This window comes from Gossypium raimondii, chromosome 13 (genome assembly GCF_025698545.1).
Source record: "Gossypium raimondii isolate GPD5lz chromosome 13, ASM2569854v1, whole genome shotgun sequence".
In the NCBI taxonomy this organism is placed as follows: domain Eukaryota; kingdom Viridiplantae; phylum Streptophyta; class Magnoliopsida; order Malvales; family Malvaceae; genus Gossypium; species Gossypium raimondii.
In genome coordinates, this window is record NC_068577.1 from 5,049,858 (window position 1) to 5,067,533 (window position 17,676).

At 31.9% G+C, this 17,676-nt stretch overlaps 1 protein-coding gene and 1 long non-coding RNA gene across 3 annotated transcripts; both read right to left on the bottom strand.

Annotated features, from left to right (window-relative positions):
* Positions 1-5,790: 5,790 nt before the first annotated feature.
* LOC105781942 (uncharacterized) lies at positions 5,791-6,686 on the bottom strand. Its single transcript, XM_012606460.2, has 2 exons — positions 5,927-6,686; positions 5,791-5,819 (listed from the first exon to the last, which is right to left on the bottom strand). Exons 1-2 carry the CDS (start codon positions 6,684-6,686, stop codon positions 5,791-5,793), a joined length of 789 nt encoding a protein of 262 aa, XP_012461914.2.
* Positions 6,687-8,900: 2,214 nt separating this feature from the next.
* On the bottom strand, positions 8,901-10,672 carry LOC105784918 (uncharacterized). 2 transcript variants are annotated; one of them, XR_008192439.1, is made up of 4 exons: positions 10,571-10,672; positions 9,768-9,865; positions 9,542-9,665; positions 8,901-9,197 (listed from the first exon to the last, which is right to left on the bottom strand). It is a non-coding gene; the product is annotated as an uncharacterized LOC105784918 (long non-coding RNA). The 2 variants fall into 2 exon arrangements; XR_008192438.1 differs by having other exon boundaries at positions 8,905-9,194.
* Positions 10,673-17,676: the final 7,004 nt, after the last annotated feature.

Below are 17,676 nucleotides of genomic sequence, written 5' to 3' on the forward strand. Positions count from 1 at the left end.
TGTTTTTCAAATACAAAAAATAGACTAAAGAAACAAAAAATTTAAAATTTTTTCAAAATCGTTTTTATCCAAAAATACTTCTTCAAAACATGGTTAAATTAGCTCGTATGCCAGTTAAAAATAGTCGAGCTCAGGCCCATTCCCTATCATAATAGATCACAGATAAATATGGACAACGAAAAAAAAGGGTGATTAGACATATGCTATTTATGATCCAACTAGCATATTATTTATTTATTATAAATGGGAAAAAGAAAAGAGATAATGTAATCTATTCTTAAGTAATTTGATATGGGAAGCAGCTGCAAACCCATATTGCAATAATTGAGTTTATTATTGATAGGGATAACCCATATTGGTACAGTTACTATCTTTCACTCTTTCAATATCTTTCTATATATTTCATCAATATGAATGAATGTGTATCCATGTATATCAATCGGTGAAGGTTCATGGAAATTGCATGATGTGATTGATAGAGTTGTTTTGCATTACACTTAAATATTATTCTCTCAATTAATTAATTATCCATCGAAATCTGAATTTGTTAATTATATGTATTTATCGTTGGCAAATATTGCATTAAGTTAACGAATTTGAAATATGAGTTGAATAGCTTGGTGTGTGTTGAATACTATTATTAAATATATTTCATTGTAAGTGTATCTCTTATACCCACATACATTTAACATACCCGTAACACGTCAATTTTGATCTAGAAGTTATGATCGATATTGAGGAATTACATCTATAATATCCTTCAATCGGGTCTAGAAATTTTGGATATATTTTTGGATTCAGTATGAAATTAGGAATTTATAGGGTTTTAGTAATTTTAATTTAATTTAGGAGGTTAATTTCATTTAAAATCGATTAAACAATAATCTAGAAAAATAAAAATATTTTTGGAAAATTAATTTTAAAGTAATTAAATAATTAGTAGTGAAAATAATTAATTTGGATCGAAAATAATTTTAAAATAATTTTTATTAGGGGTTAAATTGAGTTAAATTTAAATATTAATTAAATTAGATTTAATTGTAAAATAAGAGAAATTTTGGGGTATTTATTTGACAAATAAACTTTAAAATTCGTGTTTAGTATATCTTTGGAAAGGTGGTAATGCCTGTTAAAGCTCCAAATCTTGAAAAGGACAGGGATAACTGGAATTGAAGCTCGAAATTGCGTAGTTGATCACTTGTTATGGTAGAAAAAAATTGTGTGATGAGTGTTTCTAAGGACGATTTGGTAAATTGACCCTCAATTATGTTAATTTAGAAGTTTAATTAACTATTGCAATTAATTAATTATAGTTGAATAGTTAATTTTTGCAAGATTGGTAGTAAATTTTTTATCATGATATGTTGGTGTTACATTGAATAATTGAATCTGGGAAATTGGTGTGCGAATTGCTTGATTTAATTAGATGTTAAATGGCTATGTTACAAGCCATACATAATCATTTTGTCACATTAAATTGAGCATAATAATGACTGATGTATTTGCTATGTTTGATTGAATATATTGGCAACATGCATGTTGGGTCCATTGGATATAGTTGACATGCCATATGATTTATGAGGACTCACCATGTTGATATGTTATTTGTGAGCATATGGCTCTAGGTGGACTGATTTGTTGGAGTAGATAAGGGAGTGTTGAGCATGAGTCTCCACTTAATGGGTTATTTGAGACGCTATAAGGGAGCGCGTGCTTTGGCCCACTTAACTCGGTGGACTGTACTGTTAGATTTGTAAAATAAATCTAAAATAAAACTGAATAAACCAGGATCTATCATGTCAAATCATCAAAAAATAAATCAAGAATAAAACTAAATACAGAAGCGTACCTGAATCCATGAATTCCTTGAAGCTTTTCCCGATCTTGGGGATTTGATCTTCCAAATTAGCACACAAGAATTCAAATAATATTTACTCTTTCTTTCCTAAGGATGACATATTAGAAAAGATATCTTGTGTATAATTTGGGGACCATAACCCTAATATTTATAACCTTGGCATATTAGTTCTAATTCCTATTTAGCCCATCATTAATTAGAATTTGATTAGAACTTAATTACTAGAGTATCGACACATATTTAACCCATACTTTATTTAATAATTAAAGCTCAATAAAATTCTAATCAAATTAGATCACTTTTAATTTGGGCTAAGCTATCATGGTAGTAAATAATAACATGTAATTACCTTTATTATATATGTGATTTCCATATTTTCCAACAATCTCCTACTTGGACCACACACATATATACTAATTCCTTTATAATTAAATGTCATTATACAACCTTATGAGCTCAAAATTTTACTATCATATCAAAAGATATTCCGAACAATCTCATCCATTAATTATGCTAACATAGAACCAAGGCGACTTTCGTTACATATATTGTAACTAAATCCATCCCTGATCACATATATTAACACAAATAAATGACATAGATCAAGTATGGATGTGTAGCATAGAAATTATATGCAATATGATCTAAACATGTCTATTTCCAACTGATCCTCTTTAAACTTAAATGAGGTCAGTATCAAAATAATAAACAGAGTGAATAAACTAAATACTTCATTTCTGATCAGAAAATAACCAAATACATAAATGTCTGAAAACAAACATAAAACAAATAAAATATAAACTCCCACTAAATCATGATATCCTCAAACAATGTAACACCCATGTGAGCAGTGTGCTCATGAAAGACCCTGGGTGGTAAACCTTTTGTGAGCGGATCCGCTATCATGGAGTTTGTCCCAATGTGCTCTATGGATATTTGACTATTTTGCACTCTTTCTTTTACAACAAGGAAATTTATGTCAATATGCTTTGACTTAGATAAACTCCTGTTGTTATTAGAATACATCACTGCTGACTTATTGTCACAAAATAATTTGAGTGGTCTTTCTACATTTTCCATAATGCGCAGCCCTATGATAAATTTTCGCAACCATATCCATGGTTTGATGCCTCATAGCATGCTACAAACTCTGCTGCCATAGTGGACGAAGCTACAAGTGTCTGTTTGACACTTTTCCAAGATATAGCTCCTCCAGCTAACAAGTAAATATAGCCTGATGTATGGCATCCAGCGAAATCAGAATCAGAATCAGAATACCCTACGACCTCTAAAAGATCTGATCTCTTATAAGTAAGCATGTAATCTTTTGTTCTCTGAAGATATCTCATAACCCTTTTGGCTGCTATCCAATGGTCTATACCAGGGTTGCTTAAACATTTGCCTAACATCCTAACAATGTACACAACGTACGGATGCGTACATACTTGAGCATACATTAAACTCCCAATAGCTAATGCATAGGAAATCTTTTGCATTTCTTGAATTTCAAGGTTACTATTAAGGCATTAAGTAAGACTAAATTTGTCTCCTTTAGTGACAGGGGTGTCACTTGGTCTACAACTCTGCATGCCAAACCTTCTGATCACTTTATTGATATAGCTCTTTTGTGATAATCTAAGAATACCTCGAGATTGATCTCGATGTATCTGAATTCCTAAAATAAAAGAGGTGTCCCCAAGATCTTTCATCTCAAAATGCTTAGATAAAAACCTCTTGGTTTCGTGCAATAAGCCTATATCATTAGCGGCAAGCAAAATGTTATCAACATATAGAACCAAAAATATGTAAAAATATGTACTTACTCCCATTGAATTTGTGATACACACAATTATCAACAATATTCATATCAAAATCGAACAAAATAATTATTTGATGAAACTTGTGGTACCCTTGACGAGAAGCTTATTTAAGTTCATAGATGGATTTTGTCAATTTGCAAACCATATTCTTTGAGTCTTCCAACTCAAAATTTTCTGGTTGCACCATATAAATTGTTTCTTCAATGTCACCATTAAGAAATGCAGTCTTAACATCCATCTGATGTAACTTAAGATCAATGAGTAACAAGCGCCATGATTATCCTGAAGGAGTCTTTCGATAAAACTGGAGAGAAAGTCTTTGTAAAATCAATACATTTTTTTTGAGTGTATCCTTTAGCTACAAGACGCACCTTATACCTCTCCACATTACCATTTGCATCCCTCTTGGTTTTAAATATCCATTTACAACCAATTGGTTTTGCACCTTCAGGTAGTGGGACAAGTTCCCAAACTTTATTGTCTTGTATAGATTTATTCTCATCTTTCATAGCATCAACCCACTTTTAAGAATTAGAAATTTTCATGGCATGATGAAAGTTGATTAGATCATCTTCCATCATTCCATTATCATCCTTATGTTCTTGGAGAAATACAATATAATCATCTGGAATAATATTTCTCCTTTCTCTTGTGGGACTCCTTAATGGAACTTGTTCTTGAGGTTGTTGAGTTTGTTCTTCTGGAACAATTACCTCATTTTCAATGGGGAGTTGTTCAACATTGTCTTGAAGAGGTTCTGGATTCACTTCTTGATCAATTATAGGTATAAGAACCTGAACATCGTCGAAAGTGATGGTAGGAATTGAGTTAGAATCCAATTCCTCCTCAAAAGCAATGACTCTAACCTTATTTCTCCCCCCAAACTCAACATCCTCAAAAAATATTACAGTTCCCGTCCCAAAAGTATTCCTTATTATGGGATCATAAAATTTATAGCCCCTAGATCGCTCAGAATAACCAATAAAGTAGTTGCTTACTATTTTGGAGTCTAATTTCTTTTCATGTGGCCTATAAGGCCTTGCCTCAGCTAAACATCCCCAAATGTGAAAGTGTTTTAGACTAGGCTTTTGACCTGTCCAAAGTTCATAAGGCATTCTTGCAACTACTTTATTGGGTACTCTATTCAGAATGTAAGCTACTGTCTTTAATGTTTCTCCCCAGATGGACTCAGGTAAGGTAGAATGAGTAATCAAGCTCCTTACCATATCCTTAAGAGTTTTGTTTCGTCTTTCAGCTACACCATTCATACTAGGTGATCCTGGCATGGTGTACTATGGGACAATATTGCATTCCTCTAGGAATGTCGCAAATGGTCCTAGACATTGTTCACTTGAGCCATCATATCTACTGTAGTACTCACCATCAGATCTGACATTTTTAATCATTTTGTTGAGTTGATTCTCAACTTCAGCTTTATAAGATTTGAACACGTCCAAAGACTGAGATTTCTTATGAATGAGATATAGGTACCCATAACGTGAGTAATCGTCTATGAATGTTATGAAATATTGTTGACCATTCCAAGATGTCGTAGGGAATGGCCCACAAATATCTGTATGAATTAATTCTAAGATGTCTGAAGATCTGTTGGCACCCAATCTCTTGGTTTTGGTTTGTTTTCCCTTAATGCAATCGACACAGACATCAAAGTCTGTGAAGTCAAGGGACTCTAAAATACTATCAGACACAATGCGTTCAACTCTAACTTTTTAGATATGACCTAAACGCCTATGCCATAATGATGCTAAATTTTCCTTATTTAATTTGTGTTTAATACCACGTGATTTCACATGCAAGGTTTCATTATAGGATGCAACTGTTTCTAGTAAATAAAGGTTTTCATAAGTATTTAAATAACCAATTCCAATAGAATTTGAATTTAAAGACAAACTAAATTGATTGTTTCCGAATAAACAATAATATCCAAATTTGTCCAACGAAGAAACAGAAACTAAATTCCGTCTAAATGACGGTACAATAAAAGTGTATTTTAAATCCAAATAAAAATTAGTTCCTAATACCAACCTAAAATGCCCAATCTCTTCCACTTCTACCGATTTTCCATCGCCCACAAAGACGTGTCTTTCACCATCACTTGGCTTTCGGTAACTTAGGCAACCCTGCATAAAAACACTTATGCGAGTAGTAGCACTAGAATCTATCGACCAAGTGTTTCTAGGTATTGAAGCTAAATTAATCTCAGAATAGACCAAATTAAGAATTATACCTTTCTTTGCACGCCAAGCATGATATTTGGTACAATCTTTCTTTACATGTCTAGACTTGTTACAAAAGAAACAACTCTCTGTAGCTTGTTGTTGTTTATTTTTAGCTGGACCCTTATCAACTTCATTCTGATATTTTCTTTTCTTGCCCTTGTCTTTAGGGGCATTGGCCAAATGATCACTTTCAGACTTATCACGCTTCAACCTTTCTTCCTCTTGCACACAATGATAAATGAGCTCATTTAGGGTCCATTTCTCCTTTTGACAGTTATAACTAATTTTAAATTGATTAAATTGTGCAGGAAGTGATACCAAAACCATAAGAACAAGTAATTCCTTAGAAAGCTCGATCTTAAGTGCCTTAAGTCTTGAAGCAGTATAGAACATCTCCATAATGTACTCCCTTACGTTTCCTTGACCCTTATACTTCATGGACATCAAAGAAGTCAGAAGTGATGTCATTTCAACCTTATCGTTTTTAGCAAAACGCTTCTCAATTTCATCAAGGAAACCCTTAGCTTGAGTAATCTTTTTAGATTCTGTGCCCCTAAAGGCTTTTAGAATGTTGTGTTTCATGATCATTAGACTCATGCGATTTGAACGATCCCACCTCTCAAAATCCCTCTTGACATCAGGGGTTCTTTCCGCAATAAGAGGTGCAAGTTGTTCTTCCCTTAGCGCAAGGTCTATGTCCATACAGCCAAGCACTATAAGTAAGTGCCTTTTCCATTCCTTAAAATTAGTTCCATTAAGCATGGCCATAGAATTTATATTAGCAGATATTGTGGTAGCAGAAGATGAATTAGCTGAATATAGAACAAATAAAAACAAACTTAAATCAATATTCATAAGTAAACAATAAATTCAAGATAATGGCTAATCCCATCTCAAGATACCAAACACAACATTAATATCAAGTCTTTGGACAGTAATATTAACAGTAAGCGGTACTCTTGTTGTAGCAATCAAACATTGACAATAAATTATGTCAAACAATGAATTAATCTTTGGACTAACTTATTGCTCACATAAAATACCTTATAATTGTCACACATTTATCACTACAGATGTTGTTGAAATTCTGCCAAATATTAACTTACCTTTGGGTCAACCAATAAACACATGAATCACAAAAACATATAATCATCTTAATATTTCAAATAAACTAATCTACACAAAAGAGGTCACTTTAGGCGGCATTTTGTTTCAACTAATTTATTTAAAATATTAGGCATCCTTAATTAAAAGCCAAAACCTGAATTTATTTGTTTCAAAATATTTACCTTAATTTCATCTTTCAATAAAATTAAAAGATAATCATATATATTTATATAATTTTCCAAAACAACATGCATTAAACCAATCAAAGCATGCATATATATTTAATATTTGTATATATAAACGAAATATATATATATATATGAATCAATTTCTATATTTTTAAGTGCCTTATATGATTTAAAAATATTAATAATAATAACCACATGTTTTGTAAATATATATACATATATACATACAGCAAATCGAAGCATAAATTAAAACAAAACATGATTAATACATATAGCAAAAGCACCAACTTTAACCTTCATGTGACTGACAAATTAAAATACAGATCGCACAATCACCGAAATCACCCAAATTAAAAAATTAAAACAAAACCCTAAAATTTTTAATATGAATTCAAGATAATCAAGATCTAAAAAAATACTTTAATATAAATCTTCAAAGATCAACATATATATCTGAAATATAAAACCTATGAAATTTCATAAATCAATCATTCAAATGAAAAACCTTAATTAATTCCCAATGATTCGATATGACGAGGCTCGGATGCCACTTGTTAGATTTGTAAAATAAATCTAAAATAAAACTAAATAAACCAGGATCTATCATGTCAAATCATCAAGAATAAAACTAAATGCGAAAGTGTACCTGAATCCATGAATTCTTTGAAGCTTTTCCCGATCTTGGGGATTTGATCTTCCAAATTAGCACACAAGAAATTCAAAGAATATTTACTCTTTCTTTTCTAAGAATGAGATATTAGAAAAGATATCTTGTGTATAATTTGGGGACCATAACCCTAATATTTATAACCTTGGCATATTAGTTCTAATTCCTAATTAGCCCATCACTAATTAGAATTTGATTAGAACTCAATTACTAGAGTATCTACACATATTTGACCCATACTTTATTTAATAATTAAAGCCTAATAAAATTCTAACCAAATTAGATCACTTTTAATTTGAGCTAACCTTTCATGATAGTAAATAATAACACGTAATTACCTTTATTATATATGTGATGTCCATATTTTCCAACATGTATTTGATATTTGTGTGAGTTCAGAGATCACTACACCAAAACAAGTTTTTAGCGGCGTTTTTTTATACCTTTAGCGGCGCTTTTTAGCACCGCTAAAAGTATTTGCGGCGTTTTTGAAAGCGCTGCAAAAAATGCCACTGTTGTCATCGCCGCAAACTTTTGCGGCGTTTTTAGAAATAAACGCCGCTATAGATCATGACCTTTAGCGGCGCTTTTACCACAAACGCCGCTATAGATCAGGATCTTTAGCGGCGCTTTTCTAACAAACGCCGCTATAGCTTTAGATATTTAGCGGCGCTTTTACCACAAACGCCACTATAGATCAAAGACCTTTAGCAACGCTTTGATTACAAACGCCGCTAAAAACACCATTCTTTGGCGGCGTTTATGAAAAAACACCACTAACTTTTAAAAAACATTTAGAAATATTAAATATTAAAATCAAACATTATTAATATCAAAAATTAATTAGTATTAAATATATACTTTTAGTTAAAAAGATAGTATTTAATCATATAATAAATTAATTTTTTTAGTCAAAATATTGAAAAATTATGTTAATATTTAAATAGCAATATTACAAGTTCAAATAGTGCAACTAATTGATTGCAAAAAAAAAAATTGCACAAGTTCAAAATGTAAAATTTATAGACTAAAATGGAAATTCAAAAACCTTTTGAAATTAAACTGAAATGGATCATCTTCATCATCTTCTTCTTCACTTTCAACTCTGTGACCATCTTCTTCTCTGCTGCCTATGTGATTCAGTGCTCTCCTTTCATCATCTTCATCGTCATTATAAGGCACAGTGACTCTTCAGGAGGTGAAGATGGTGAATCCACAACCCTCTGCCGTTTTAAGTCCCGTTTTACGTCTACACTATCACCAAGTTTCCTTTTTGCTTTCATCTTCTTTCCCCCTCCTTCACTCTCACAATTTCTGCTGTTATACCACAGTAGCATTCATCAATTAAACTCAATTCCCATGAGATCTTCTACTACAATCGTTCACCTAAAATAAATGATAAAAAAAAAGAACTATACTTTTGGATGCTGAGAAAAAAAGCAGAAAAATTCATAGCCAACTATCTAGGGTTTTTATTGAGTACCAGATAAAACATAACAGCATAGCAAGTCAAAGTTGGTAGGGATTTTCCCAACCAATAATATGGAATCACACTACACTAGAAGAAAATAACATGCCTCGTTGCTTATTTCGGTTCCACAGTCATGATCATAAGTATAATTATAATAATATAGGTTTTGAGTCCTGAAGTATTGACTGACCTGTTGGGGTCTTATTATCTTTGTATCGGGATCATCTAGAGACTCGTGCCAGTGTGCCAAGTACCCAGCCATTCGAGGGATTGCAAATAACAAAGTGAAGAACTCTGGTGGAAATCCCATGGCCCTATTGAATAAAACCTCAATTGTCACTGGTCCAATATCTAAAATATATCTTATACATTCATCTAGTTTCTCAAAGTGAGCAGTGAAATTAATCTTATCTTACCGATATATTAACCCAGAATAGAAATCAACATTTGGATAAAGCTTCCTCTTAATAAAATATTCGTCAGATTATGCGGCCTTCTCCAAACTAATAGCTACCTGCAAAAGGGGAAAATGATAGACGGCAAGAGAAAAGCATATTAAAACATTTACAGTAAACAAAGAAATCATGGACAAAATTAGAATGTCACTTATACAAACTACAAAGTACTAATGAATCCCTGTTTAGAAAACATAATATTATTTACGGAATTTGCCACCAAATATGAAGCCAACATGACTGAACTCTCAGTCCATGCGTTATTATACCTTGATCAGCTTACATACCATGAAACATTCAAGTTCAATCATGAAGAACTTAAAACAGATTAGGTGTGGGAAAAGGTTAGTTGCTTTATGTAAAAGAAAATAATCCGGAGGGTTGTCGATAAACACCTCAATAAGTGGATCCCGACCAACAATAGAAAAAATTAAGTACAAAGGAGATTAGATAAATTTTCAAACAAAATATCAGCGACTAAAATATACTATACATTTCTTTTATTTTTAAAGAAATTATAAGAGTTTAACAATAAAATTATGAAAACCACAAGCCACTTGTCACTACTTTGGGACATTCAAACCGACATAAATTAAAACTAAACTCCGATCAAGAAATGAGTATATAGAAAACAATAGAAGATTCTTCAAATATGAAAAAAAATTAAAATCAAAATAAAGAGGAAAAAATACTAAAAAAACAAAACAAAATATCAAAGAAAATGAAGCGAAGAAAATTTTCATAAAGAAAATAAATATGACCACCTTCTGTGCAATTCAGTGCAATTGTTGACAAGCCCATTGAGTTCTTAGTACCCTTAGCAAGAGATTCCAAAGAAGCACCAGCCTGCAAAAGGGTACAAAGAAATAGACTGAAACAGGGTTCAATAAAGTAGAAACACAATTCATAGGACGAATAGAAACACTTTGGAAGATAAAGTTGATTAATTATTTTTTCAATTTTTTTTATTATAAAGATTAATATTTTCATTTGGATATATGAATGTCTATGAATATATTCAGAATATATGCTTAGGGGCAAACAATGGCCTTACACCTTTTGTTAAATGGAATAATATCAATTTTAATCTCTCAATTTCGTTAAATTTTGTTAAATTTTTACTTTTAACCCCCCAAAATTTTAAAATTACTTCAAGCAATGCATAAAAAATATCATAATTTTTTTCAAAAACAAAGGATGAAAATGAACTAAAATATAATGGAAAAACCTCAATTTTTAAAAACAATTCTCAAAAATAATTAAAATCCGATGATTGAACTGATTGAACTAGTCATTACCTTATTTATAACTAAGTAAAAAAACATTAACAAAATTTCGGATTACACCAACTAAATTTCTTTCATCAATGCTTAATAAACCTCATATACTCGGACATGTAATTATAGTATGTTTACTATATACATAAAGAATGAGTAAAATATATGATCAAAAGCAAATATTTTTTTATAAAGAAATTCAAATTTGAACCCGCAATTGCAGCAGTAAACTATGCATGTTATCCAGTTTCTGTTTAAGTTCTTTAATGTTAGTAAGGTTCACCAGGGAAGACTCAGAATTAGATGATTCAGTGATGAGAGCGGCACACTTTTCAAGCTTGAGCAACCACAAGATTCCAGCAGTTAACCTACCAATTGAATCAACTTCGGATTTGCATAAGAAAGCAAGGTGTTGATGTTCGTCCTTGGTTAAAACAGCCTCAATCTATAGAAGTGAATGAAACCTTTATTTAAGAGTGTGATTGGAGATTACTACCTATGTAATCAAGTTCTTTTAAAAGTAAGATTGAATTTACCTATTGTTTGACTGAGAGTTTAAAGTTCTCCATCATCCAGTTGATGGTTTCGTTGTCAACTTTATCTTCCAAATATTCAGACACTTTCTTTGAAGCCATTTACAGGTAAAGGATCTTCAAGGATGCTGCTCCTCTTGATATTCATGCTAAATGCACAATTTGGATCCCATTTTCCTGTTGATATTCATGCACTCTTTGCAAATAAGGGCACTACCAGACCAACCATAGTAATGTCATTTCATGTTTTAGAAAAGCTACTTGCATCCATGAATAGGAACACTTTGGCACAGCGCAAACCATGTTTATTAGTAATATTTCTACATCGCATTCTCACAAGCAATCTATCTATTGACAAATTTTGGCATTATGCAATAGAATTCCTCTGAAACAACAACAACATGAGGATAATCTTATGAATATCCTAACTTTATAAACATAATGCAAGAATCGTATAATTTTTTTTTAACACAACCAACTTATATTGCAATGAATCCACGCTTTAACACAATAAACCCAGAATTTGAAGACTAGAACAGTGGCAGTGCCATACATCCAAAAGACTAAGAAGGACACGTAAATAAGCTCAGCAACTCTAATAAATAAAACAAGGAAATAGAACGGGCGAGAAATTTAAAAGAAAAAAAAATGCATTATTTTCTAGCTACTAGAAAAACAAAGAAGACTTCAAGTTGACAGCAAATACGAACAGAAGAAAAGTCGAATTGAGACCACAAGTAAAACCAATTCCTGAAACAAGTATGAAAAAAACCCAATCTTTATTTTATTCCTTTTCTTAAAAACCAATGAAGGAGAAAAGAAAAGGCAAGTACCTCAATAGCGTTCTTCAAAAAAAGGTCATCTTCAGGTATCCAAGTGGAAAGGGCTGGCGCCAAAGCCCCCATCTATTTTGGAGCACAACTAAGCAAGAAGGAGCCACCTTTCAACCCCTCCCCCCTTTTCTTTATATTCGTTTTACAACTTTGTCTTCCCACGATTTGTGTCTGGCGAAGCGTCGGTTTGGGTCTCTCTAAGTGTGTGAACCATGAAAACGAAAAACAAAAGAACAAAAAAGAGTGTGTGGGAGGGAATTTTAAGAGGAAACCTAGAACTAAAAACTGAAACCAGAGGACAGTAGAATAGAATAGCTAACCTGGAACAGTAGAAGTCTGCATTTTGTAAAGTTAGGGATTTCAGGGGGAAATTAGGGATTTCGAAAATTTGAAAATAATATGGCGCGATTCTTTTAAAAGTATTTGTGGCGTTTTACAAAAAACGCCACAAAAAATCATAGTTTTTAATAAATAGTTTTTCAAACTTTGCGGCGTTTATATCATAGCTCCACTAATGCTCATAAAAAACGACACCGTTTTGTTTAAACAACAATGAAATTTTGCGGCGCTTTTAGCGTAGCGCCGCTAATGCTGACCTTTAGTGGCATTTTTCTCCTAGCGCCGCGAAATCCATTAAATTTGTAGCCAAAAACTACACCGTTTTGTCTATATTATTAAGAATTTTTTTGCGGTGTTTTGGACAAAAACGTCACTAATAAATGAAATTCTTTATTGAAACGGCGCCGTTTTAGAAAATTTTAATACATAGGTTTTTTTAAGTTATGTTTATAAAAATTAGATAAAATTAAAAATTTTAGTTTTTTAAGTAATATTTATAAAAATTAGATAAAATTAAAAGTTTAGTGTTTTTATTTCATTTTTATTTTTGTATTTTAATTTTATTTCTTATAAATTGGCCTCTCCAAATTTAATAATTATACCTACATTATCCATAGCAATCTATTACTTTTTAAACTTATTTATTAATTCGATTTAAGGTAATATTTAAATATATCAAATGGTTTAGATTCAATTTTTTTAAATATAAAACATTAATTAATTGTATAAAATTCCAAATCTCAAGTAAACCTTAACCTTATTAAACCCTAAATGAACCATTGAAATGATATAAATATTTAAGTCTATCTATTATATACATCTCTTTCAAGGCATAATTTAAACCCTAAATTATATATCTTTTACAATTACATAATAACATATTTAAAATATAAATAAAAAATCTAAACCCTAACCCGACCCCTAAAACCTTAAACCCTAAATCCCTAACTCTTAACCACTAACGTCTAACCCCTAAACTCTTAACCCCTAAACCTTAAATCTCGACCAACGTCCCTTAATTAAACCATAATCCCTAATCCATAATCTCTAAATCCATATATATAGTACTCCCTAAACCTTTAAATATGAACCCCTAAACCGGCCTTAAATATTAAATTTATCATATACTCTAAACTAATTAAAAATCCTAAACAATTTTATTATTATCTTTTACAACTACATAATAACATATTTTAAATATAATAATAATCTAAACCCAAAACCCTAACCCGACCCCTAAAACCTTAAACCCTAAATCCCTAACTCTTAACCCCTAGCTAACATCTAACTCCTAAACCCCTAACCCCTAAGCCTTAAATCCCAACCCTTAATTAAACCATAATCCCTATTAATCCATAATCCCTAAATCCATAAATACTCCCTAACTAAAACCTTAAAATATGAACTCTTAAACCGACCTTAAATCTTAAATAAAATCATATACCCTAAACTGAGAACCCTAAACTATAGTGATAATTAATTCAATATTTTAAAATTAATAATATCTCTTTTACGATTATATAAGAAATTTTTTATTATATAAATTAAAAAATAATTAGTAATCATGTACCCAAAAAATTTTAAAATTATTTTAACTAATAGCCTTTTAATTTTTCCATGTGTTTTATTTCAAATTATTTCCACGTGTTATTTTTTCTGAAGATTTTAAATATTTAATTAGAAATAAGTTCAATTTTAAATAATTAATATAAATAATAAATCAATTAAACACCGCTAAATCCCCAAAAGCGCAAAAAAATGTGTAGTTTTGGCTTAGGTTTTTTTGCGGCGCTTCCTTAAAAACGCCGCTAAATCCCCGAAAGCACACAAAACGGAGTCGTTTTGCCTTATGTTTTTTGCGGCGCTTTCTAAAAAACGCCGCTAAATCCCCGAAAGCTCACAAAACGGCGTCGTTTTGGATTAGGTTTTTTGTGGCGCTTTCCCAAAAACGCCGCTAAAGCCCTGAGCATTAGCGGCGCTTTCTTAAAAACGCCACTAAATCTCCGAAAGCTCACAAAAACTGCGTCGTTTTACATTAGGTTTTTTGCAGCGCTATCTCAAAAACGCCGCTAAAGCCGTGAGCATTAGCGGCGCTTCCTTAAAAACGCCGCTAAATCCACAAAGCTCACAAAACTGCATCGTTTTGGATTAGGTTTTTGCGGCGCTTTCAAAAACGCCTAAAGCCACGAGCATTAGCGCGCTTCCTTAAAACGCCGCTAAATCCACAAAGCTCACAAAACAAATCGTTTTGGATTAGGTTTTTGGCGCTTTCTCAAAATGCCGCTAAAGCCCTGAGCATTAGCGGCGCTTCCTTAAAAACGCCGCTAAATCCACAAAGCTCACAAAACAGCGTCGTTTTGGATTAGGTTTTTTGCGGCGCTTTCTCAAAAACGCCGCTAAAGCCCTGAGCATTAGCGGCGCTTCCTTAAAAACGCCACTAAATCCACAAAGCTCACAAAACTGCGTCGTTTTAGATTAGGTTTTTCGCGGCGCTTTTTGCTTATTGTTAGCGGCGTTTTCCAGGAAGCGCCACTAATGCTCGATCTTTAGCGGCGTTTTTTATTCAAACGCCGCTAAAAACGCCGCTAAAAGCTCGTTTTGGTGTAGTGGATCCGTTTATCCGATGTATAATCACTCGATTAAGCAATGAGAAATAAATGCCAATATATATTTTTGTGTGATTGTTGCTATATCAATTGATGATTGAAAGCCATGAATAATTGATTTTCGGTATTAAAAATATTTATGAAAATTAAATTTACATGTTTAATTATTTTGGCTGACAATTGGTGCATGATTGGTTGTGAATTAAACATGAATTGGATGTTAATTTACTTGTTGTTTTTATTAACATTCACTAAGCTTTTTAAAGCTCACACCCTCACATTCGTGCAGATATTCATCAGATTGAGGAGCCAAGCAAGAGAGTTCCAAGAGATTTAGGCTTGGTAGAGGCTTTATTACACATTTTAGAGACTGTTGTCGAGCATTGTGGCACTCCCAGAAATTAGTTTGATTTTGGTTGTAAATGGACTTTAGACATTGGATATTTATTTTGAATGGTTTATAATAATTTTGAGGCATGTTTGAGTTTAATTATTGATTGTTTTACGGTGTATTGTTGCTTGATAACACGATGATTGATAACACGGTATGTGAAGCATGAAATTTTCACCAATGATTGTTTAATCGAAGCTTCCATGGAGTGGTTTACTAGTGACTAAGGTACGTCACTTTTTTGAATTAATCGGTTGGTGATATGCATAAAATTGAATGTTTCATTCAATTTAATTGAGGCTTAATTAGTGTTAATAAATTCAATTGAATGTGTATGGATATGTATGACGTTTAATTGTAGCTAAATCGGGTATAATTGGTCATTAAAGTACTCAAAATCGGGTTTAATATTGCATTTTTCGCACCAAAAAACTGCAGTGGACTATTGGGGGTTTGAATTCTAGTCCTTTTAAATTGGTTCTCTAGTCCGTTTAAATTACAAATTAGTCATATAACTTGATAAGTCCAATTAGAGCCTTAAATGATAAGGAAACTTGATAATATTTTAGGATTAGATTTGTAATTGATAAAATTTGTTAGAAACGCACTCAATTTAGTATTTGGGTATAGTACTAATAGTTTGTATTTGTTACAATTTAGGCCATAATAGTAAAACTTGAATTAGACATAGCAAACGAGCTCAATTTAAGCTGAAATTTTTAGGCTTGCATAATTTTGACTAAAAGAAGGTTGGTAAACATTTAGATCTAAAATCGGGTTAATTTTACCATAGGTGGTAAAATGACGAAAATGCTCTTAGGTTAAAATTACCTAGGAAAAGTTTAAAATTGGTTCATAGTTTGCTTCTGCAATAATAAATAACTAATAATCAGATAAGATTGAGGTATTGTAAGGTCGGGGTATATCTTGGGTAGTCGTTAGCCAGAGAGTCACTTAGGTGGCTAATGTAACGCTTCGAATTCGGGTTGGTCTGTCTCGGTCGAGTTTGGGGTGTCACAACATCAACTTGTTTTAAAGCTTTTGTTTTAATCAAACCCATTGTGTGTTTCGAAAACATAAAATTTGGCAAAACTCTCACAAATGTAAAAAAAAAAAATGAATTCCGTAACTCTTATTTAAAACCCAAAATTTGAATTCGCAATCATGTGTTTTAAAAGTACTAACAATGGCAAATCACTTCCAAAACTAAGGCAACCATTCGTGAAAAACCATTTAATTATTTAAAGAGAAACACTTAACTGATTGCTTAATCTTTGCAGGGGAAATTTCCAGAGTTTTAATTTTGAAAACCAAATTTTTAGTTTGGTAAATCATACGATTTTGCAGTTTAACATTAAAATTCCAAAATCCAACAAATAGCACCAAAATTAAAGAGCAAAGCCCAAAACAAATTTACAGTCCAAAAATAATTAAATTACAAACGAACTAATATATTTAACCGATAAACGATCTAAGCTCCTGCACGTCGTCCGGTCCTAAGTCTGTAGTGGCTTAATGTGTGGCTCGACCCACAAAATAAAATTTCCTTATAACATACACAAACGTAAACACCAACACATAATTTTACTTATAATTTTCACATATACGAATATCATATCAGAATGACACAATACCAGGAACATATATGAAATCGGAATATCATATTTCCAGAACATATATCATATAAAAAATGTTAGATTATATCAGAACAAATCCTACCCCATCCGCTACACACCAACCCTATCCAACCAATCACAACAATAGGACTACATGAGTCCATCCATCCAATTACATCGAGTCTTGGTGGTATGCCACTCCTAAAGGTACAGCTGAGCTGTAGAACATATATTGCGTTTTAACTGCCAAAATTGCAGTAATATTGCCTAAAAAC